This window comes from Dermacentor albipictus, chromosome 7 (assembly GCF_038994185.2).
Source record: "Dermacentor albipictus isolate Rhodes 1998 colony chromosome 7, USDA_Dalb.pri_finalv2, whole genome shotgun sequence".
In the NCBI taxonomy this organism is placed as follows: domain Eukaryota; kingdom Metazoa; phylum Arthropoda; class Arachnida; order Ixodida; family Ixodidae; genus Dermacentor; species Dermacentor albipictus.
In genome coordinates this window covers 1,056,847-1,081,398 of record NC_091827.1, presented here as the reverse complement: position 1 = coordinate 1,081,398, position 24,552 = coordinate 1,056,847, and the positions used below count along the sequence as shown (strand labels likewise).

General features: G+C 47.9%; 1 protein-coding gene across 8 annotated transcripts in view; it reads left to right on the top strand.

Annotated features, from left to right (window-relative positions):
• LOC135918004 (nidogen-like) overlaps positions 1-24,552 on the top strand; it is a 382,953-nt gene that overhangs the window by 289,298 nt on the left and 69,103 nt on the right. For 3 of the 8 annotated variants that reach the window (XR_011507287.1, XR_011507286.1, XR_011507284.1), the window contains one exon: positions 21,831-22,204. The exons of 4 other annotated variants lie outside the window; for them this stretch is intronic. Coding sequence is in view for 1 of the 4 variants with exons in the window: in XM_070521487.1 (XP_070377588.1) it covers positions 21,836-21,999 (164 nt within the window). In the remaining 3 variants the exon portion in view is untranslated. Of the gene's footprint in view, positions 1-21,830; positions 22,205-24,552 lie in introns of those variants that run through there. One more of the 8 variants, XM_070521487.1, reaches the window with a different exon arrangement.

Sequence of the window (24,552 nt, the reverse complement as noted above, 5' to 3'; positions counted from 1 at the left end):
TGTTTTTGTTTCTGGACACTGCGCCGAAAAGTGACCCGACTTCTGACACGTACAACACACGCGTGCATGCCTCGTCTCGAACCGTTTTATGCGTTCGGCTTCGGCTGCCGCCGTCTCCTTACGTTCGGTCGGACTGCTTTCACTCGCATCCCCACTACGTGTGTCCCCCCTTGCTCTCATGGGCGTGAACTTCGGCCTCTCAAACTTGGAGCCAAATTCACCCTTTTGACCGTCCTTAGCTTCGCGAGCCCGACGCGTCACAAACTCCTCGGCTAGCTCGGCGGCTTTAGCCACCGTACTAACGTCTGGCCTATCCAAGACCCAGTACCGCATGTTCTCAGGTAACCGACTATAAAACAGTTCCAGCCCGAAACACTGTAGAACTTTCTCGTGGTCACCAAACGCTTTCTCTTCTTTGAGCCACTCCTGCATGTTTGACATAAGCCTGTAAGCAAACTCTGTATATGACTCACTTCTGCCTTTCTCATTTTCCCGAAACTTCCGACGGAACGCCTCCGCTGACAGCCTGTACTTTTTTAGCAGACTCGATTTCACTTGGTCGAAATGCTCTGCCTCCTCTCTCTTCAAGCGAGCGACTACGTCGGCCGCCTCGCCGGGTAACAAAGTGAGCAAGCGCTATGGCCACGTTTCCCGAGAGAACCCCTGCTTCTCGCACGTTCGCTCAAAGTTAACCAGGAACAAACCAATGTCCTCTCCAAGCTTAAACGGCCGCATCAGGTCAGTCATTTTGAACGATACTCGTTCTCCTCAACCGTGTGCCTGACTTCCATTACGAGCACGTTCCATCTCTACCTCTAGACGCTTCATTTCCAAAGCGTGTTGACGGTCGCGCTCTTCTTTCTCTTTTTGCTCTTTACGTTCACGCTCCTGTCTTTTTGCCGTCTCCCTCTCCTCAATGGTCTCAAGGCATTCCGACAGCTCGTCATCCTCAGCTTCTAAATCAAGAATAGCCCTTAGCAGTTCTGGTTTTCAGAGTTTGTCTGAGACATCCAGACCCAACTCTCTTGCAAGCTCCAGCGATTTCGGTTTGCGCAACGACTTCCAATCCATGGCTGCTCTGAATGCTGCTTTCTCTACTGCCTACTATTGTCTTGCCGCGAACTAACCCGGCTGCAACGACAACCACAATTACCAGCTCTGTTTCTGACACTAAGAAAAGCCTGGCAAAACTCAGAAGAAGTCCCGCACTCACCAAACCTCGCAGACAAAAATTCAGCGCAGTCGTTCCGCTGCAGGCAACCAGTCATCACACAGGGCTCGTTGCACTGCTCCCGGATGGTCGTTGTGCTGCTCAGCATTCAGTCGACCGCATATCTTCGCTGCTGGCCTCCGTTGTCGCGATCCCACCGCTGGCAACCAGCTGTTTCAAATGGGTCGCAAGCCCCAAGGGTAGCGTTGGCCTGGAGGCCTGGGGCACAGCTGGAAGCATCCGAAGGTCCTGGCCAAGGATGAGTCGACTGCTAACTGAAGTACTTGTTTATTTTAGCATCGCAAAAGAGCGGCCGGTCAGGTCGACCGAAGTGTAGAAACGGGAGATCACGTTACTCGACGGAAGAAATCGAAGCCTCTCTCAGCGTCCGGGGGCAGCTGCTTTTATACTCTCGGAGTCGAGGGCAAGAAGGAACGGCTTGAAAGAGGCGCACGTGACGGCGGCGCACGGACACGTTGTGACAAGAAGTGACGTATCCGCCGGGCCGGCGCTGGTCAGACCTCCTCGCTTCACAGTTGGGGAGCTCCTCCCCCCGGCTGCCGCGTTTTGACAAGCGTGGGCACCAATATGCACACACACACACACACACACACACACACACACACACACACACACACACACACACACACACACACACACACACACACGCACGCACGCACGCACGCACACACACACACGAAGACACGTGGCATTGAAACATCCCTGGACGCGCTTGGCAGGAAGCGTTGCGGCAGCGCTGAAGGAGCCAAAATGTCCGTTGCTGTGAACGAAGCCCCGGCGTCCGTTGGATCCGCGCCGGCTGTACCGCACGTCGGAGGCGAAACGTAACTGCTGCGCGGCGCGAATACCGCTGAAACTCGAACGGGCCCTTTTCTCTGGCCATTTTCTCTCTCTTCTTTCGGAGGCGTAAGCACCTCTTCGTCAGACGCATTCCTTATAAGTCGCCGATTATATGTCACGTGGCTTCGATAAATCGCCCGATGCACAACGTGCAAACGAGCTCACGGGCTCTATTCTGGACATTCCGCCATTTTCTTCGATGCGTGACGTAGACGCGACGCGAATAAAATGGCGCGGATGGCCCCATTTTGCTTTCGTAACGTGACGCCAACTTGACGGTTTGCCTAGTAAACTGAAACGAAGGCACTGAACGTAAGGTTATGGGTAAAGCAAACCAGTTTTTCTCCGCAGTAGAAATAAAGCAAGTCGCTCAAAGCGCATAATTATTCCGTCGAAAACGCTTCTCGCTTCCGTCGTCTGCAGCGTATAAGTTGTCTTCTGCTTCATTAGCTAGGATGCGTGTCCCCGGGAAACGAAATGAGTCATCGTACGTTGGCGCCAACGCCCTTGTTTTCTTCCTTGAGACAACATACGTGACCTACCAGTGGTGATGCGGACACCTACAGTACAAGGTCACGTTATCGCTATCTCGTGAAACCAGGCACGTACCCAGGGGGGGGCCCGGGGGGGCCCGGGCCCCCCCCGAAATTAAGTGGCATACCCCCCCCCCCCCTCCCCACCCACGCCACCACTCCTCACACATTCCTAAAGCGCCGCCAGATCAATGTTGAGACTTGGCAGCTACTAATCGGTCAGCATTATCAGTGGCGTACCTAGGTCGTCTGGCACCCGGGGCCCATAGGTCTTCTGTCACCCCCCTCCTCCGGTGTAGCCGGCGGAAAGAGGGGTGTCTTCAGATGTATGACACCCCCCCCCCCTCACTGGCCCCTTGCACCCGGGGCCCACGGCCCCCCGGCCCCCCCTGTTGCTACGCCACTGAGCATTATGCTGCCTTTTTCACTCGTTTTAGATGTCGGTAGTTCTCGGCATCTCTTGTAATGTGAAGGACAGTTTTCTCATAGATTCCGCACCCGTGCGATTAACTCGATATGCGTTCAGTTGTCACCATCTATTCAACCGTCACGCGCATAGCTGTTGCTTTTGTTAGCTCAACCTTCTTTGTTTAGGCTGATCCTGGGACCAGGAAAGGGATGCGGCTGTTACTGAGCTGGTCTGTACTCTCGTGGAACGAGTTGCGGCCGGAGTAAACGCCAGTTGCGTTTAACTTATCTCTTTGCTTCATTATTTCCTTGAGTTACGGCTCACCGCGAGGCTGACAGATGCCCGCAACCATATGCACGTGATATGGGTTAGATAAGATGGGAAATAAAATAATGTGAAAGTGCGTCCATCATGAAACCCTGCAATAACCCTTAAACCCATAAGCAAGATGACTGTCGCCCGTTACCTCGTCTGTTTTTCCCTAATTGTATAGCACTTTTCGTGCAAAACTGGCAACTGGAAACAAAAATCGCAAGGAGATGAGAAATAAGCGATCTACTAATGGAGAGAGCCAGGGCGACAACCAAACTGCAAGGAAAATCGAATAATAAAAATGTTAACCGTTATTTATGAGAATATTTATGGATAAACATCTTTTTATTTAAAGAGGAAGTAGAGAAAACGCTGCCGGAAGTGGAGAATAATTACTTGCTTTGAATGACGCTTCTACAGTTATCGGTCGAACCGCCTCACGTAGCCACTTCTCTGCTGTGCTTATGTGGGTGTTCATCTAACCTTTCGCGGTGAGCGCAGTACATCTAGAATCGCAGAGTCCTGCGCTCTACGCGGTTGTGTGCGACTGGCGGCCGCACAGCGTTACGCTATTCGCGGAACTGTAAAAACTGATCAACAAAGCGAAAATAACTGATATTCGAAACTATAACACGAGAAAGACTGAAGAAGCTGTAAAAAATGAACGCAGCCTGAAATCAGTAAAAAAGAAACCTGGCTTGGGACAAACCATGACGTATACACTAAAATATAATATCATCAGCAATCTCGAAGATATAGTAAAAACAGCGGAAAAATTCTAAGCTGACCTGTATACAGTACTCAGAGGAGACACGATACCTCACTTAGAAACAGTAATGAACAGGATACAGAAACTCTCCTATAACTAGCGATGAGGTCAGAGGGGCCCTGCAAGAAATGAAACGATGAAGAGCGGGAAGAGAATGTGGAATAACAGTCGATTTAATCAAAGATGGAGGAAACATAATGCTTGGAAAACTGGCGGCTTTTTATACGAAGTGTCTATCGACTGCAAGGGTCCCAGAAAACTGGAAGAATGCAGATATTACACTAATCCACAAAAAAAGAGACGTTAACGAATTGAAAAACTATAGGACCATTAGCTTGCTCCCAGTATTATATAAAATATGTACCAAAATAATCTCCAATAGAATAAGGGCAACACTGGGTTTTGTCAACCAAGGGAAGAGGCTAGCTTCAGGAAGAGATACTTTACAATGGATCACATCCATGTCATCACTCAGGTTATTGCGAAATCCGCAGAGTACAATAAGCCTCTTTACGTGGCTTATAGAGATTACGAAAATGAATTTGATTCAGTGGAGATACCAGCAGTCATAGAGGCACTACGTAATCAAAGAGTACAGAACGCTCACGCAAAAAGCTTGGAAAATATTGCTACATGCGTGTGGTATTTGTTTGCTTGAACGAGGCGCGTGGGCGCTATCACTTCAGAAAAGAGGAGGAAGAGCGAACTGGGCTCGCGCTGTGAATCTAACCGGTCAGCGCTGCAACCGCTGTTCTAAATATAATCTGTAAATAGTTTCTCGTCTTACTGACTCGTCCTTCGCGTAATAATATCTACAGATGTTCTACAGCTACCTTAATCCTACACAAGAAAAGCAAGGAGATACCTATAGAGAAAGGGGTCAGACAGGGAGTCAATGCTATTCAATGCGTGCTTAGAAGTATTCAAGCTATTAAACTGGGAAGGCTTAGGGGTAAAGATCGACGGCAAATATCTCAGCAACCTTCGGTTTGCCGATGACATTGTTCTATTCAACAACAATGCAGACGAGTTACAACAAATGATTGGAGACCTTAACTGAGAGAGTGTAAGAGTGGGGTTGAATATTAATATGCAGAAGGCGAAGATAATGATAAATAGTCGGGCAAAGGAACAAGACATCAGGATCACCAGTTGGCCACTAGACACTGTGAAGGAGTTCGTTTACCTAGGTCAATTAATCACAGGGAACCCTGATCATGAGAAGGAAATTCACAGAAGAATAAAAATAAGTTGGATCGCATACGGCAGACATTGCCAGCTCCTTACTGGAAGCTTACCATTATTATTGAAAAGTAAGGTGTGCATTCAGCGCATTTTGCCAGTGCTGACATATGGGGCAGAGACTTGAGATCAAGTTAAGAACCGCGCAAAGAGCGATCGAACGAAGATTGCTAGGCATAACGTTAAGAGAGAGAAAGAGAGCGGTTTGGATCAGAGAGCGAACGGGTATAGACGATATTCTAATTGACATCAAGAGGAAGAAATGTAGCTGGGCAGGTCATGTAATGCGCCGGTAAGATAACCGTTGGACCATTAGGGTTACAGAATGGGTACCAAGAGAAGGGAAGCGCAATAGAAGACGGCAGAAAACTATAGATGGTGCGATGAAATTAGGAAATTCGCGGGTGCTAGTTGGAATCGGTTGGCGGCAGGACACGGGTAATTGGAGATCGCAGGGAGAGGCCTTCGTCCTGCAGTGGACATAAAACATGATGATGATGATGATGATGATGATGATGATGGAGGTAGTGGGCCCCCCCCCCCCCGAAAAAAAATCCTGGGTACGTGCCTGCGTGAAACGTAAATGACTCAGCCCGACTTGGCTGGCTCAGAAATGCCGAATATCACCGATAGCGCTGCGCGCACCAGAGATATCCGCTTGCGCGACGCAAGCGCCGGCGTTGCCATCTCTTGTTCACTTCGCTGGTTGCTCGCACCGCAGGAGGAAACTCCATGGCGCCGCCTTGCGTACATTCCTTTTTATAAATTAAAAAGATGCCGTCATCATAACTCTTGATTGTGCGAAAGGCTATAATCTTGATTACAATAGAAACGCAGCGCCGAAAAGTGAACAACGTTGCAGAAAGTTCGCATGTTCAACCAACGTTATTTCGTATAAACGCATTCTTTTATAAAATGATGCCACAAAACACAAATGCCAACACCACCGAAAGCAATGCAAATACTATGAGCACGCGTTATGAACAAATAATTTTCACGGCGCCAAACGAATGGGGCCAATGGAGCCGCCCTCAAACGCATTTGTTCCAAGACCGAAAGCGCCCTCGGCCTGATCCGAAGAATCGCCAACAGGTACCGCAGAATCAAGGAAGACAATCTGATCCGGATTATCCACGCCTTCGTGCTATGCCACCTCGCTTATTCAGGGGCTATGCACAACTGGCTCATATCGGAGCGCAACAAGATCAATGCCCTAATCAGAAGAGTCTTCAAGCTTGCCCTCGGCCTTCCCATCCGAACGCACACAAAAGACCTCCTCAATTTGGGAATTCACAACACGTTCGAAGAAATCGTTGAAGCCCAAGAATTTTCCCAGTTTGTCAGACTCTCCGGTACCCCAGCGGGCCGGAGAGTCTTGGTCAGCCGGGACGTAACCCCATGGTCGTCAGTCTCGACGCTGTGAAGCTGCCCAGCGACGTAAGGTCCAATATTTACATGCACCGGATGCCACGATATATGCATCCCACTTACAACGAAGGACGAAGACGAGCCAGGGGTAAAGCTCTGCTCGCCAGTGCCCGCTTAATCAAGGACCGAACATGCTTCGTAGACGCTGCTTCGTACGTTCAAGAAGAGGCCTCCTCCTCAGTGGTCATCGACTGTGATTCTAAAATCCTTAGCTGCGCTACCGTCCGCACTTCTAGTTCTAGCGTTGCAGAGCAAGTTCCTATTGCTCTTGCATTGACGGACAGTGTACATGACACGATTTATTCGGATTCCAAGGCCGCTGTCAGGGCCTTTCAGATGGGAATGGTGGCTCCCCAGGCCCTACGTATCATCCAAAGTGCCGAAGACATGAAACATCACTCTTTGGCCTGGTTCTCTGCGCACCTTGGAACCATTGAGGGTGCCTCGATCAACCCCAACGAGGAGGCGCACTCGGCTGCACGAGGTTTGACTGACCGTGCGCTGGGCAACGCGTCCTCTCCTGGGCGACCCGAGCCTCTCTGCTCGTACAACGAAATCTGCAAATACAATTATCTGCCAAGAAGAGTCCTACCTTCGCCGCACTCCTCGCTGTGCAGGGCCCAGGCAGTCACTCTCACACTTCTGCAAACAAGCACTTACCCGAGCCCCGCGGCGCTGCACACAATGTACCCCGAACGGTTCCCAAGCCCGGACTGCCCTCTGTGTGGTGATTATGCGGACTTCGAACATGTCCTGTGGGGCTGCGCCTCTGCCGGCCCCCGTCTCACTCAAGAGGAAATGATGAAGCTAATTATGGCCCAGGATCAGACCTCTCAAATCCTGGCAGTCCAGAAGGCTCGTGACAGGGCCGTCAGGTTCTACCTGATGGTCCCCGAGTGGGCCTAGCCTGGTGGCGTGGAGTTTGCTTACGTCTGTAGTGGACAAAATAAAGTTGTTTCACTCACTCACTCACTCACGGCGCCAAGCGATGGGGAATATGTGGCGATACGCATTCCTGTCGGTCACCATTGCATATGGCTACTCATCAGCATAATTCGGGCGGATCGTCTAACCACAAATTATGGCGGAAGATCTCTGCAATGGCGGCCAAGCGTAACGGCACGCAACGTCAAAGTGACGTTTACGAAACGGCCCGTCCTGTGACGCTCCACACAGAATAGTCCTTCAGCCAATCACCAAACTGGCATGGCGGCTATCTTGGGTTGCCACCACATATTCGCGAAATTGCAGATGCATTCAATGGCTTCTGCATTCACTAATTCATTCATAATGCATCCACTGATTCATGCTATCGCTCACTTTCTTTTTGAAGCGCTAACATCTCAATGTAGCTGCCAAGAGCCAAAAAAAAAATGTATTAGTTGATCAAATTTGCAGCTCCACGTCACGTTTCGTCATCTTGATGAAAACACAAAATTGTATCTTGCAAAACTTCCGTTTTCCGACACAAATTTCAAGGCACGTGACCTCTCTACAGCCAATCAGAGAGTAAACATGGCGGATAATGGCGGCCGTTCAGCCGCCATGCGTGTTGAGAATAGCGCCCCACGACTGTGCCCGGCCCGACATTCGCGGTGCCATCACGTGAAGCTGCAAAATAGATGAGTAACGTTTTCATGGCGTTTATCCGAGACGATAAAAATGGCCGTGGCTTAGCTAAGGTTAAGCCCAGGATGCGAAGCATACTAGCCTGTATTTTAGTTGTTTAACCACTGTTTAGCCTGGTGAACTGCTGTTGCTTGGCTATATTTGGTTCGGCTGCTGCGCCTTCAAGAGTGGAACGCGACAGCGTTCCCGTCGACCCACCAAGGGGTGTAAGACAATGGGCTAAGGCGCAGCGACTACGCGCCCCGCATTGGACGCGGTGAGCGTCGAGCAACGCAGCGTTCGGCGCGGCAACGAAATGTGCGCCTGAGCAAGCGACGCATGCCTGAGCCTTAGAAACAGCTCGTTTCTAAGGCAACACCGCATTCACTAGAGGTGCTTTTGTACCGCTTTGAAGCATCGCACTCGTGGCTCAGTGGTAGCGTCTCCGTCTCACACTCCGGAGACCCTGGTTTGATTCCCACCCAGCCCATCTTGCAAGAGTTGAGCCAAAGCCACCTAAAAAATCAGTCTCTGTAGCACGCCGCAACCTTCGCGTCTCATTCCAACTAGCAGCTCTGTCTATAGGAGGCATCTCACCTCGTGAGTGTCTAGCAGAGGCAAGCGCAGCTGCTTATATACCGCCGCGACGCCGCGAGCGACGGCGCGAGTTGGAGCGCCGTTTCTCCTCTGTCGTGACGTCACGGTGTCACGTGGTATTGAAGGCGACACCGCCGCGCCTGAGGAGCTGGGTTGAGCTCTCGTAATATGCTTCGCATAAAAACTGTTTCATGGAGACACGCTGTCGAACAAACTCGCCTAATGCCCCAACCACTGGCACGCGCCGGAAAGCTTCGGCGCGCGCCGAAAGGTCAAATGCGTCAAAGCGTCGGTCGGAAACGCGGCGAAGCGGAACGTCGCGCAGCGATTATGTCTACTGCCGATGCTAGAAGTTTGCCGACGCGCGGCGAAGCACCGCCGGCGTGCACCAATGAGAGGCTGCGACGAGTCGCAGGCGTCAACCAATCGGAGGCTGCGGAGCCTCCGGCTGCTAGGCCTACGATGGCTGCCCGTACGAAGGCGCCGGCACCAACGATCGTCCGAGTTCCTTGGGCGTAAGACGCGCGCGACAGTGTTCGTGAAAGACAGTGTTGTAATAGTATGCCGACGACGACACGACCGACGACCGTGGGTTGTGGCAGTGCGACGTGGATCCGAAGCGACTTCGAACGACGCCGACTAATCCAACCTGCCCACTGGGTTCCGCCGGGCTCAGTGCGATCGTCTGCTAAAACAGCCAACCGAATCACGATTGCCGCAACGTCTGTGCTTGTTGTATGTGTATTTTGTTGAGCTCAACACGAATGGAAACATGTTTACGAGTTCCGAAGTCTGGATAATCAGCACTCGCCTATCGCCGATGTTGTTTACGTTACGGGTAGGCCTAGCGGGTCCATCGAGTTCGTTACTGGCGAGTGAACGAGGCCAGCTAAGAAACTCTGTCGAAGGAAGTGAATTTTCAGGTCCGTTTGGTGCTGCAGTGATCTAAAATATGGCACTCCTGACTTCGTGTGATGTGTGATGTGGTGAATGAACCGTGTGTAAGTTGGTTTGATCAACCGCGGCGTGTTTCGTGTGGTGTCGGTTGACTCAAGTTTCATGGGCAAGCTCTGCGCTGTTTCCAGTGGTAAAGATAACTTCCGAAAGCGAAATACACTAGTAGCCGAACTATTGGAAGTGCTTACATAATCAGCCGTGCCGCCTGTTTCAGCTGACACTGCGCTCTTCTATTCGGCATGCGAATCCAGTTCAGTACAAGTTCACTGTATTCATTCACTCACTTCTTTCTAGTGCGTCCGTCTTTTGGGCTAGTTGGGCATAAATCGCTCGTGTAGCAATCAAGAACACTGACGCACTGAAGCATACGTGACAACGCAGTCATGTTCGAGTCAGTGTGTCGTTATAGTTGAGCACTGCAAAAAGAAATTTATCTGTTTGCAACGTGTGCCCTGTGTGCAGTGCATAGCAGGACCTGCATCATGCAAGCGTATACCACGATTGCCTCGATGCCCGCTTCAGAAGCAGCAAGTACTGAGTCAATGAAACTGTAATTGATTTTTCATCTCACTTTTTGCTTATGGAAAGTGTAGATAGTGTGAGTGCATTGCGCGGAAAGTGAAAAGGCGTCATCAGTGTTTTGTGCAGTCAGTATGCTTAAACTGCTGGAATCCCTTCAGCTTCTACTAAAATGTTTCTTGCTGCGATACTATAAATTGTAGTCAGGACAAAGATCTGCTCAAAACCAAGTCACTAATGCATCTGCGCAGACTATGTTTGATTAACAAGTTAATGCTTTCAGAACAACAATATGCCGATGCACAGCATATGTGCTTACAATAAATACATTCCGTAAAGGTGAACGACTGGGCCTACAATATCAAACTTTGTAGTAGCACCGTAAAAAGTGCTGCCATGAGTATCAGCCACAATGAAACTGCTGCACGTCCAACTTACTTCCTTGGAGGCACTTCTATAAAGACTGTTCGGGCCCTTCCCATTCTGGGTGTAGCATTTAGCTGTTCTCTCAACTTTTCCGGATATGTCACCAGCACTGTATGTAAGCACCGGCCCATTCTTGGGTTTGTGTCCCATGTCTCCCTTCCCTGATGACCTAAGGTTTTCCGAGCACTCTACACTTCTATCATTCTGTCACGACTTGAGTACTGCTCATCAGTATAGTTCCCGTACCAAACTCGCGACGCTAACAAACTTAAGCTTGTTCAGCGCCGGACAATACGCACCCTTTACTCCCGTCTTTTCGGTTGTCACAAGCTCATGCCAGCCTTCGAGGATTGCCTCAAACCCCTCAAGTAGCACACCCTGCAATACCAACGCAACATTGCACTAGTCTATACTGCAGGGTGTTTGACGACTCTCTGGACAGCACTAATCTTTCTTCAGTTCGTCTGAACAAGTAGTCAGCACAGCCTGAGCCCTCATCACGCCTCTAAGGCCCGACACCACAACTCCATGATTATATCTGGCATGCAGAGCTTTCTCTCCACCCCCCTGGCGATTTGGATTCTCCTTCCTTGGAACCAGACTGAATTAGCACTCCTGTGTGTTGTGCACCTGTAGAATGTCTGCGTGTCTGCTGTGCTGTGTTATTGAGCAAGTGTGTGTGCACGTGAAGGGGAAGGAAGTGTCTTCTGCATCCTGCAAATTCCTGATCTAGATGACTGGTTATCAGATGCTCTAACATACAGGCATCAGCCTTCTTTTTAGTCTAGTGTGCCAAGTTAGCACTAAGATTATTATTATTATTATTATTATTATTATTATTATTATTATTATTATTATTATTATTATTATTATTATTATTATTATTAGAATCATCACTTTGACCACATTGATTGTGTTGAAGCCACACATAATTCAAAATATTTCTGGAGCTTTGTGGGCTCTCTCTTCTAAAAAGAGTGCCAAAGACGTACGTATTCTTCATGAAAATAGTGGTGTTGTCTCGAACATTCTGAAGCCTTTGCAGAACATTTCTGTTTGCTATATGGTGTGAAATATGCTTCAAGTAACCTTCCTTCTCAGTCTGGCGCAGTGTATGCTAACAGTCAATAAAAACCTCGGTTCCAAGTATATGAAGTGCCTTAAACTTTGCCTTAAACTTTCCCTTCTTGTGGTGTTGATGGTATTTCCTCCACAGAGCTTAACCCTTTGAGACGCTGTCTACACAATTGGGCACAGCAGGAGCGTGCATCAATAGCAAAAGCACTGATGAAAGTAATGGTATTTAAAATGTGTTTCATACGTCTTGAAACACTTATTATTGGAACTGTGCTGCAATTTTGAATAATGTGCAGAATGTTTTAACAAAATGAGTGGGAACGTAGACGGCTGGGTGTTGTTACTCTGTGTCAGTATGTTGTATGTAGCGGGTTCACTTCTTTCATTGTTTTTTACAATGTCGTGCTCTAGGTACAATTGTCAAGTGGCTGGATAAGTGCTTTTCAAGCTTTTCAAAACACGAAATAGTACATGTTCTCATATTTTGTGTTCCTGTAGTGAGTTTTCGCATGCAGTCGAAATTTTGTAAACTTGACAAAACTCGCTAAACAATTGAAAATTCTTAATATTTGCTGCAGCGGTACACTTTCTACGATTCTAAGGATGCAAGAGATGTGGTGAAAGCAACTTTTCAATAAACGGGATAAAGTGGTGTCTGAAAGAGTTAAGACGTATGGAAGCATACTTGTTCGTCGTTCTCACAAGCATATTCAATAGTTCGCTAAAGTCTAGTACCTTTTCTAGCACTCGGAAGGTGGCATGAACATTGCCCATGCACAAATCAGGTGCTAGATGTGCAGTTACTAACTACCGACCTATATCTATCCTCTTCAGTGCGTCAGGTGTTTGAATCGATATGGGATTCCTCGCTTTCTGTTAGTGCTAAGAGCATTTTAATAAATGAACAGCATGACTTTGTGTGCCGACAACTTAAAACTATTTCAGACTGTCAACAGTGTTCACCACTGCATCGACTTCCAAAAAGACATTTTTTCACTCTCAAACTGGTGCAGAAACAATAAGTACTTTTAGATGCTTCCAACACTATGGCATTAAGTTATATGCACAAAACGCACCATGTGAAATTTTGATACACCCTACGTGATGCTCCACTCCTTATGGGCGATGAAATGAAAGATCTTGGTGTGCACTTCGACAAAATGCCAAGCTTCTCTTCACATAGATAATTACACAAGATGCCCTTCACGCTCTTGGAATTGCATGCCGTATATTGCACGATTTCCACTCACCTGTTATGTTTCTGAAATTCTTCTGTGTGCCTCCAACTACTAGAGTATGCCTCTGTAGGAGGGATTGCAATGAGCAAATCTAATTCTGGCGTCATTGAACGCATTCAGAATAAATTGATGTCTATCTTCAAAAACCACTTTTGCCATTCTGGCGACCACAGTTGAGCCTTCTCAAATTAACCTCTAGATTCAAGTCTTAATTAATCGCACCTTTTGTTCCTGTATGAGGTGGCCCATGACATTATACATTCCTTAAAGCTCGTTAAGTGCACCAGTACAAAGGCTCTCTAGCTGTTCCTGGGCACTACAATGAAAATTTGAGTGATTGATTATTATCGTAGTATAAAATTGTACTTTTTAAGTAAGCACTAGTATACTATTTTAGTGCAGTAGCTTTTGTGCAATTAAAGAAAGGGCATGAATTAAGAAGAGAGAGAGAAAATGATAAATGAAAGGTAGGGAGGTTAACCAGGACTGAGCCCGGTTGGCTACCCTACACTGGGGAAAGGGAAAGGGGGACGGAAAGATTAAAAGAAGAGAAAGTCCACTGGGGATATCAGCCGGTCACTCAGTCCGGTATCTTTCAAATATCGCAGCAGCGCTTTTGCGGCCTTTTGTAGCTGCGATATGCGAGGCCATGGTCCCAAGATCTTGTTCGAGGTGAACGGCTTTCCATCTAGCTGATTGAGAGCTCTGCAGAGGTCTTGCCTTTCATCGTCAAAAGATGGGCAGTAGCACAGTAGGTGTTCTATGGTTTCCTCGACACCGCAGGCATTGCACTCGGCGCTATCAGCCATTCCAATCAAAAATGCATATGCACTGGTGAATGTGACGCCCAAACGTAAGCGGCACAGCACTGTTTCCTCATTTCGTGGAAGACCTGGTAACAGCCGCAGTTGCATAGAGGGATCGAGGTAATGCAATCGATGTTGAGTGAATTCAGGTGTGTGCCACTTTTCTAATGTCAAAAGAGTGCGCTAGCTTGCCTAAGTGTTGGGCTGCGTTGGTCCGCGATAAAGGTATAGAAACAAGGGTTGCTCCTTCGTGTGCTTTCCTAGCAGCTTCGTCAGAGAGGTCTTGCCGGAGATACCGCAATGACCAGGCAGCCACTGAAACACGACGTCGTGTCCTTTCATGATCATGTGATGGTGCATTTCTCGTATCTCCGACACGAGTTCTTCACATGACCCGCGACAAAGAGATGACAGAAGACATTGTAAGGCCCCCTTTGAATCGCAGAATATTGCCCACCGATTAGCCGGTTGGTTATTAATATAATCAACGGCACCTCGGAGGGCAACAAGCTCCGAACCGGTCGACGTTGTCAAGTGAGAGACCTTGTATTGAATGCTTAGTGATCGTGATGGTATAACCACTGCGCTGGTAGAGCTGGTCTGAGTGGAAGAACCATCCGTATATATGTGGACTCGTTGAAAGTAGAAAGTGTGCAAACAATCCAGAGCTGCTTGCTTCAAGGCCAAGGTAGGCAGGACAGTCTTCTTTCTTATCCCTGGAACCGTAAGGCGCACTTGAGGTTGTTTTAAACACCACAAAGCTGAGGTTGAACGTGCTGAGGGTGTGAAGCCCGATGGTAAGGAGGCACGATGGATGCTGACCTTGTTGGAGAAGGACGCCTGTGGTCGTCGTTCTAGCACGAATAAAGAAAGTGCAATAATATGCTATGTGCCTGATCATATGCATTGTGCTATTAATTTCTTGTGAGTTTTAATAATGGCTGGCTACTGTATGCAGTGCTGTGCAATAAAATAATATGCCACAACAATTATTGCGTGCCTCGCAGAACAAATTGAATATATCTTTCTCAGTCAAAACATCATAGCAAGCTGAGAACAATAAACTGCAATTTTTCTTTTTGTGGTGACGAAGTGTATAAATTGTGAAAATAACCTGTTTATATATTTCTTATACCATGCAAATGAGCTGCTTCCATACATTCGAATAAGTGCTTCAATAGTACGACTTGGCAAAGGGCAACGAAAGACTCCTATTAAAACCCTCTAATCCTCAAGCTTGTATTATTTGACGGTATGTCATTTCATTACTGAAAAGAAAGGCAAACTTGATATGTGGAAACCAGTTGCAATAGAACACGGCCCTTACACTGTGAAAATGTTTTGTAGCAATACACTCAATGTGAAGGCCTCCGGATGCGGTGTTGATGCATCAAAACAACCTAGAATATTGGAGGTGCTGCATGGGCTTGATTTGGCAGAATCAAGAATTGGGGGGAGACAAGATACGAAATACATTTTAGCTATTCTAGTTTTTTTTTGTGAGTGCTACAGGTGTTTCAATTCTGTTTTGCTGATTTTCTCAGAACCCACTTTTTCACGTTTCTCTCATGCACCAACAAGCATAATTACATTGACACGGATGGTTTATCTGTATCCGGTTACCGTATTTCACCGGCTAACAAATGCTAAACGTTATCGCTCGGTGCAGGATGCACCTGAACGTATCGGAAGTTTCGCGAATGTTATCGATGGTTCTGTCTGTTATCGACGAACCTTGCTAATCTCATTGCATACGCGACACGAATTGTGTTGTAGTTTCTGGAAGGCGCGCGGGCACTAGCGAATAGGCTAACAGCTATTAGAGCTTTCAATAGGGGAAAGATTGCCCCACAGGCTGCTAGAATAATTAACCAAATGCAAACAAATGTTACACGTTACATTTATTGGTTCCCGGCACACCTTGGTTCACTTAAGGACATTCCTGTCAATCCAAATGAATCGGCCAACAGCGTCGCCGGCGACCTTACAGACCGGGCCGCTTTTACATATGGTTTAGATTCTGCTGGATTGGAGAACCTACAGAGAGATGCGCTCATTACATACAATGAAATTACAAAACATTAGTACATGGAAAGGAGGGAGTTTCCACCCCCTCACTACAGGCTAAACAGAGCACAAGCAGTTACACTTAGGCAATTACAAACACAGTCTTATTATTCACCTGCACAAATAAAGGAATGGTACGACATTTCAGACATGAATATTGTGTGCAAAGCATGCGAAAAGGAGATATGCACGCTTGAACATCTGCTCTGGAAGTGTGGGTCGCTCGACCCTGGCATTTCCCGGAATCGGTTTTTAGGAATGATCAGATCATATCCCTCAAGTCCTGGCTGTACAGTACGCCCGTGATAGGGCTAGGAGGCTTGACCTCCCGGTCCCGACATGGGACTAGCCAGGCAGGTGGGAACACCTTGTACAGGACCAGAATAAAGTTTTAACGCGACAGCGTTAAGGAGCTCGTGTCGCAGAAAAGCCGGTGTCGTCGGCGTTGGTGTCGGCGGCGTTGGCCGTGAGCGATAAACCCCAGCAGGCACTCCATGAATAAAAAACAACTTGCAAGATGGGCTGGGTGGGAATCGAACCAGGGTCTCCGGAGTGTGAGACAGAGACTCTACCACTCAGCGACGAGTTCGACGCTTCAAAGCGGTACAAAAGCGCCTCTAGTGAACGCGGTGTTGCCTTAGAAACGAGCTGTTTCTAAGCCTCAGGCGTGCGTCGCTTGCTCAGGTGCACATTTCGTTGCCGCGCCGAACGCGGCGTTGCTCGACGCTCACCGCGTCCGATGCGGGGCGCGTAGTCGCTGCGCCGTAGCCCATTGTCTTACACCCCTTGGCGGGTTGACGGGAACGCTGTCGCGTTCCACTCTTGAAGGCGAAGCTTAAGCGTCCTCCAATTTTTTTTCCTCCTCCTCCTCCTCCTCCTCCTCCTCCTGTAATTTTCGACGACTGACGTATGCAAACCGACGCGCTTGACCCGCAGATGAGATTTTCTACGATTGCCGACATTGCTCGCCGCTATCGTTGCGATTGAGCCGGCACTATTTATTTAGCGTCACAACTACGTGGCAATATTTTCCAACACAGATTTTTTCAGTTATACATTGCACGCCTAATCCTTACATAGTTGGCTGTGCAATAAGCTACCAAAAAATGAAATGGTACAACAGTTTTTGATATATGGCATCGTCGTGCAGGTGTTTGCTAAGCGATCTTGCAGACACTGCATCTTGCTGATGTCGATATTTTGTACACTATTGTTACTTCAAAAATAAAAACAAACTGTTGTGGCAGGTGTATATTCATTATTCAAATGTTTCTTATATCTAAAAGCACATACAGATCACTAACTGACTGTTTCAAGCTTAGTTTACAGCAGGCTGTTTTAGGCCGGACAACAGTGCGCCGCAGCCGAGGAGCGAGCTTCGGCGCGCGTCGGAGCTTGTCTCCAGTGGTTGCGCGCTCTTTCCCTCCAGCCGAAGCGAAGCGACGCGTTCGCTTGCCAGCGCGCGCCGAAGCTTTCGGCGCGTGCCAGTGGTCGGGGCGTAAGGTTCAAAAGGGACGTACACCATACAACGGCGTTTCGAGACCGCTACGGGTCGCTTGTTCACAACGAATATGAGCCCAAAAGGGGGCGAACATTTAAGTGCTAGGTGGCGCAGAGTGCGCGTGTCTATCTCGACACCTCACGTCCGGTTAATCGCGTTTCCAGTCGTTTGAATGTCTAAGTGTAGCCTTGAAGATAGGCGCTTCTCTGTCGTGATTATGCTCGCAGCATGCCAATCGACGATGTGGTTGGTCATGTGACGATCCACCAAGAAGACACGAGTAAGACAGATTCGTTGCTAAAACGTCGTGTTGCTGCTAATGTGTGGCTTAATTATTTTTATGAGATAATCTCTAACGGGTCGTGTAAACGTATTCAGAAAGCTGGTCTAAATGTAAGATTAGGGAAGACAAATGATCCCTTTACCAGGGCTATTGATATATGATTTCTAAACGCTTTTAAGGCGTTATCAGAAAGCTTTTCTAGAGGTGGTCTCGAAAGGTTTAAGGTAATGTGAAACTCAATTACGTAGCCTTCAGATAAGTCGAAGCGTCAGCGTTTAGTGCAACTGAGCTCCTGGTGCCGTGCCAAGCACGCTGTTGCCTATGGAGGCCCCATCATCCAATGAGTCTCGTGATAATAAACGTGTCCCTGAAAGGAAATCCACACTGCAGCCGTTGGTATTGTCAGGATTGGGGGCTCAATCCCATCGCTCGTGGTCCTTTGCCAAGATTGGAGTACGGCATGAATTCGAAGGTAGCTGGCCCATGCCGTCGTCCAACTTATTTACGCTGAGGTCGTTGGTGAAGTGAAGAACTGTTTCTCATCGAGAACAAGGAAAAGGGGTTTATTTACAGAAATTAAATCAGTCTAACATGACTGCTTGAGAAAAAGAGTATCAGTCCAACATGACTGCATGAGAGAAGTGAATCAGTCTAACATGACTGCTCAAGAGAAGTGTCACCAGCATTCGCACAACAACAGTTTTTATACACTCGGTCCGCCGGCCATACGAGGCGGCTACTGTTTGTTTACTTATCGGCAACTTGCTGCCGCTCCGCGGAACAGTTTACGTACACAAAGGCACACACATTCCGATGCCCAAACGACGGCGTTGGAGGGGTGCCGTTCCGGGAAGTATCGGTGCCAATCGTGGGTAGCTCGTTGTCTTGAGTCACGGACAAGGCATGAGAAGCACCAAAATACGTCTTTCCCGCGGCAGCTTGTCCATGCGTGTCAAATCAGGTCCGCGCTGGAGAACTCCGCAACCATTGTTCACACACCGAACTCATTCCGTCACAATGTCGATGGGGCTGGTGGAAGGAGGCGGTTTTCAGCACAAAGGCCGCTTCTTCGAACGCCTCCTAGCTGTAGCGACGGAGAGGGCGGAATGCGCGTTTTGCCCCCCTTGTCGTAATTGGGTGGCAATTTTGCCTTGCAGCTCGCCATTCTTAACAGTATGCATCTTGACAAGCAAAGGGAAAAGGCTTCTCACTACAAAAGAAAAAATATGCGCCTCTTGACAGGCGGCCAGACCAGAGTTTGTGCCGAGAGCGCACGTAATGAGAGCAATAATTTATTTAAGAAGTAATACTTATTTTATATAGGTTTGAACCAAATATTTAGGAGAAATGCAAAGTACACTGAATTAAATGTAATTGGCAATGACTAAAACTCGCAAACACAATTCTTCATGAACTCGAGACTGATCAACAATGATGATAACATACATAAACAAGATTCGTATGTACACACAAACAATAATGAACAAAAAACACTAAGAGTGCTAAAGTTTCAAATTTAGCATAATAGAGAGCACATGTTGTCAGAGGAACAGACTAGTTATTTCAAAATTGGTTCACAGCAACTACAAGAAGTAAATTGAAAAATTTCAGAGCTTGAATCGCAGGGTAGCTTCCTCCAAGCATTGTTACCAAAACTCTAGAAACTTGAACAGAAGATATAACGCAAATACCATCATAAAGCAATCCTGTGATAAAATCCAAACAATGGGAACATGTCAAAATTGGAAATATTGACACGTGGCCTCGTTTATCTTTTGCGGGTGAGCGCTTTTCACCATCTAACAAATGTTATCGCTCAGCGCGGTACGTGCCCGCATGTGCCGGAATTTTCTCGAATGTTATCGATGGTTGTGTTGTCTACGAAGCTTCTGTAATCTGATTGCACGTGTTACGCGAATGGTGTGGAACTTTCCGGAAGACAAGCGGATACCGCAGATTGCTCCGGAACCTTTGATGACTCGTGTATAAAAGCCACCGCGCTTGACTGGCAGATCAGATTTTCGACGATCGCCAACTGTGTTAGCCGCTATCGTTGTTCTTCGAGCGCAGCCTGTTTTTGAGGGCACAGGTTCTCCCAATGGAACACTAGTTTCGTCACTCAGTTTTGTTGCTTTCTCTACCGCCACTACCACGTGACAATATCGCCATAGAGAAAGAAATTCAACAAGAGCGGACACTCCCTACAGCCCAGCGGCCTAATTGACTGCAGCGCACCAAGCAGATGGTATAGCACCTTCCGGTTTCGGTTCTTGGCGCGCGCGTTTTGAACGCCAGCTCGTACACACCACGCCGGCTCCGCTGATCGGCGCAGCTTCTTTTTTTTTTTTTCGCTTCTAGTGATGAACCACGCGCGGCCTTGGCGCGGAATCATTTTATTTACTAAAAATGATTGCGAACGATCTTTAACAAATCTATGCCACGTGCAATAAAATGAGGTAAACGCAAGACGTGTTCTGAAATGATGAAATGTTTATTGTGCTCTATATAAACGCTCGTACCGGGCTTTTTGTGCATTCATCCAAAGTTCTGGGACCAGGTAAGCAGCACTAGTTGCCGTGCGAAGCTCCACCGGACGCCATCAGAGGGAAAAAAAGTTCATTACAAGCATGTATCGTATTGGTATACAGACCTAACAGGAACAATGCGTGTAGAGGCGAAACGTGCGTAAGTGGTGAATGGGCGGGATTACAAAGAAATACACTTTCACATACATTTCGTAGCAAATATAGTCCTCCCAAACAATGCCATAAAATATGAAGAACTGATTTTCAAGCATTCCTCATTCCCGGCCATTATGTCCTGCCTTTTAAGAGCACAAATACATGGGCAACTGCGTGTTTCCAAAATAATTTGGCTTTAGCCGACGCGATAGTACGCTGCGTATACAATAAGTGGCCACAACACAGGCTCTCAACGAGACTATGCTGGATGCTCGCAGAATGCCTTCTAGTCGCACTCAAGACAAATCGTGGGTGCAAAGCGTCTTTTCAGTCGCTCAGAAGACAGAATATTGAAGTTTTTGGTTCTGGAGCTCCATGGAGTTATCGTTTGCGTGTCCTGCCGGCGCAAGCAACACACTCCCGTGTTATCACTCGGCAATCGCTCGTCGCGTTTTCGACAAGCGCGATTACCGAAAGAAGTTATATGTTGTTGCTGGGCCATAAGAAGCGCCACAAACTTGTCCCACTAAAATTCAGTACACGCCGGACTGTCGCGACGGCCGGCTTGCTTTTCTCTAGCTGCTTCATAACCTTAGGCGCGGCCAGCATGTCTCAAATGTATTCCAAGAAGTTACGAAATTAATCACAATAATTTTGGGGGTCAGAGAATGCGTCACGAACTTCTCCCAGTAAGATTCAGTACACGCGAAACTGCAGCGCAGAGCCGAGCTGCTTTTCGCTAACTGCGGCACTACGCCAGGCGCGGCGGGCGTACCTCAGAAGTATCCCAAAAAGTACCGAAGTGCAATAACGTTGGAGGGTCAGAGAATGCGTCACGAACCAGTACGATTCAGCACACGCGAAGTCGTCAGCACGGTCGAGTTGCTTTTCGCTAACTGCGTGACGAATCCGGGTGTGGCATGCGTGCCCAAAAACTACCGAAAGTTACAATAATGTTGGGGCTCACAGAAAGCGTCGCAAACATCTCACAGTACGCGTCATTAACTCAAATTAACTGCGCCAGAAGGGCCGAGCTGTTTTCCGCTAACTGCGCCACTATAGTCTCGGTGTCGTGCCGTAAGACTAAATTTGCTTGAAATGCGTCGCAGACCGTCAAATAACGTTTCTCACCTTGTCGCAGTCCAATAGGACAGTGGTGCCATGTCGAAATGCAGAAGGCACGCAATAAAACGCCGGAAGCCCAATAAACGGGCTACATCCAGTTGCGCCATGAATGCGACATACATGAGTGGGCCCGGCAGCAAGCTAGCGATGGCCTGCGCTAACGTTCCATGCTTCTTCCTAGTGCAGTTCCTCGGACTTTGGAGCTTGAAGCACCTGGATCCTTCCAGCTTTCGCGCCCCGTGCCTAGCATCTGTCGCCAGGTTCAGTCCAGGCGCAACACTTCCGCTCTACGGGCGTATTGCGGTGGAGCCAGCGGAGCCGTCCTGGGCTTCAAATCACCGACTCACTGACAGCACATCGCGGTCCGCTCACTTTGTACATGGCCGCCGACCATATCTGAAGGCATCGTGGCATTCACTAAGTCATCTGAACACCGGAACCACGTCCGTGCATCCTGTGCATGCGTGGTTAATAAGCTACGCCCGAGCAACGCTCCCTTCAGCGGGCCCGGCAGCAAGCTAGCGATGGTCCGTTCCACGCTTCTTCTTGGAGCAGGTACCGAACTCTTGTTGCCTTTACGCAAAGCCTAGTAGCGATCGTGTACTCTTTGTGCTGCCGGGCCCATGGCGCTTTTGTTCCATTTTGTGTGATTACGCGCATGTGCTGTTAAAGCTTCTCATGCTAGCTGGTGATGCCGAAGCTAATGTTGAATTCCAATGGCGGAGACGGAGCATGCCGACGGACTCCGCGAGCGAGCACTCGACTCGGGCGCAGAGCAACGCCTCCAGATCCGCGAGTGGAACACAACCTGCGCCGCCGGAGCAAGGCGGAAGCGGAAGTTCTATCACCGAGTTACCCAGGATACCTTGCGTGTTGTCATTTCCTTCCGCTGTTTGCCCCCAGCACCACCGCACCGGTCACTTGTCTCTTCAGCGCCGTTCACCTGTTCTTTTTTTTTTAAGTGCGGAATGGATATCTCGCCACGCGTGCAGCAGCTTTTGCTTCCTCGCGAGTCGTGACCGGTGGCGCCTCCCAGCAGACAAACGTGGTAAAGAAAATACGTCACGCAGAGTTCCGGTCCACTCCACCGATTTTGGCGGAGCATCTTTTTCTGCTCCACGGAGTGACTCCCGCTCTGAATCCCCTCCGACTCTCTCATTGGAACAACTTACTCCCGCCCTCACTCTGCCATTGGAACAAACTTGCTCCGAAACGAGCAGAAAAACTTGCTCCGACTCCGCCATTGGAATTCAACATAACTCCAGCCCCGACAGAGAGTAATGTTTTGAAAGAACTGCAATCTGGGCAGACGGTAATGCTAGAGCTAAAGTCTATTGAAAAAAAACTAGTTGATCATGATAAAACGTTCAGTGAAATTAAACCACGGCTAAACAAAATTGAGACAGCCTGTGCTGGTATCGATGACATGCAGATTGAATTGGGCAAACTTCATGAGATAAGCACCGAAAATACGTTGTACTGTCTGCCCGGATAAACATTGCTGAAAATAGATCTGGAAGAAATAATCTTGTTTTCTACAGCATTGCAGATAAACCAAAAGAATCAGGATCTGATTCTGAGAAAATCATTATTGCACATTGTAAACAAGATTTAGACGTACAAATAGAACGCCGCGATATTAAGCGTGCACATCGCATTGGTTCTTTCCAAACTGGAAAGTGCAGGCCTATAATTGTGAGGTTCGCTCACTTTAAAAGCAAAGATCATGTCCTTCCTTCGGCTCGGAAGTTCAAAGATACGTGCTATGCCGTTGCACAATATCTCGCCCCGAGCACGCGCCTTGCCCAGAAACGCCTGGTCGAGTTTGGGAGGGCCCGTAAACTGTGGTACAAGTTGCGACATAAAAAGCTTATCGTAGGGGCACAAACCTACTACTTCGACCACACTTCTAACCAGGTCTTTGAGGAACGCCTTTAGCCATCATTGAGACCAAATTGTACACCGCATCCATGGAACGGTCAGCCTTTAACATTCCTGCTCGCTAACATTCCAAGTGTTGTTCCCAAGCGTGATGTACTGTGCAGTCTAATAGACTCATCTTCTTGCCATGTCTTACTACTAAAAGAAACATGGCTTAACTCATCAATCGATGATACCGAAATTCTCCCTTAACTCTCGCATTTTGACATTTTTCGAAAAGATAGACTCGATAACTCGCGCGGTGGGTGTATTAATCGCCACTAAGCGGAGCCTACATTGTTCACTTGTAAACCTCTCTTCACAACTGGAAATGATTTGGATTTGATGCATTGCTACACACCCGCACATTCTGATTGGTATTTGCTATCGGTCCCCTAATGCCGACAGTTCTTTCACGCCTTTACTTCACGAAGCCTTAAATACGTTAGCAAAAACATATCCTAACAGTCCTGTCCTTCTGTTTGGCGATGTTAATTTTCTAACTATTGATTGGTCTGATCCTGCCTCTACATTATCTAAAAGCAGCCCCGCTAGCGATTTCTTAAACACGTGTATAACATTCGGCTTACAACTCACCCTGCTAACTTCACCACCGCCACCTTATTGCGCGGTTTGAGCGACCACCTGACAGCACACATTTTGTTTCATTGCAACGTACTAAAGAAACAAAAAAATAATACTTACACTCTATGATAAAGGGTACTATGTCAGCATGAACCGAGAATTATCTGAGTACTTCGATACGTTCATCGCTAACTTTCCACTAAATTCTCTCGAGTCGAACTGGCAGCTTTTCAAAGCAGAGATACATCGCCTTATACGTCTTTACATTCGCACCATTACAATAACAGAAAGAACATCGCCAGGGTTTAATGTATCTCAAATGACTAAATAATAAGAAAAAACGGCTGTTTCGGTCAGCCAAACGATATAATTCTTCTTCCACATGGCATAAGTATTAC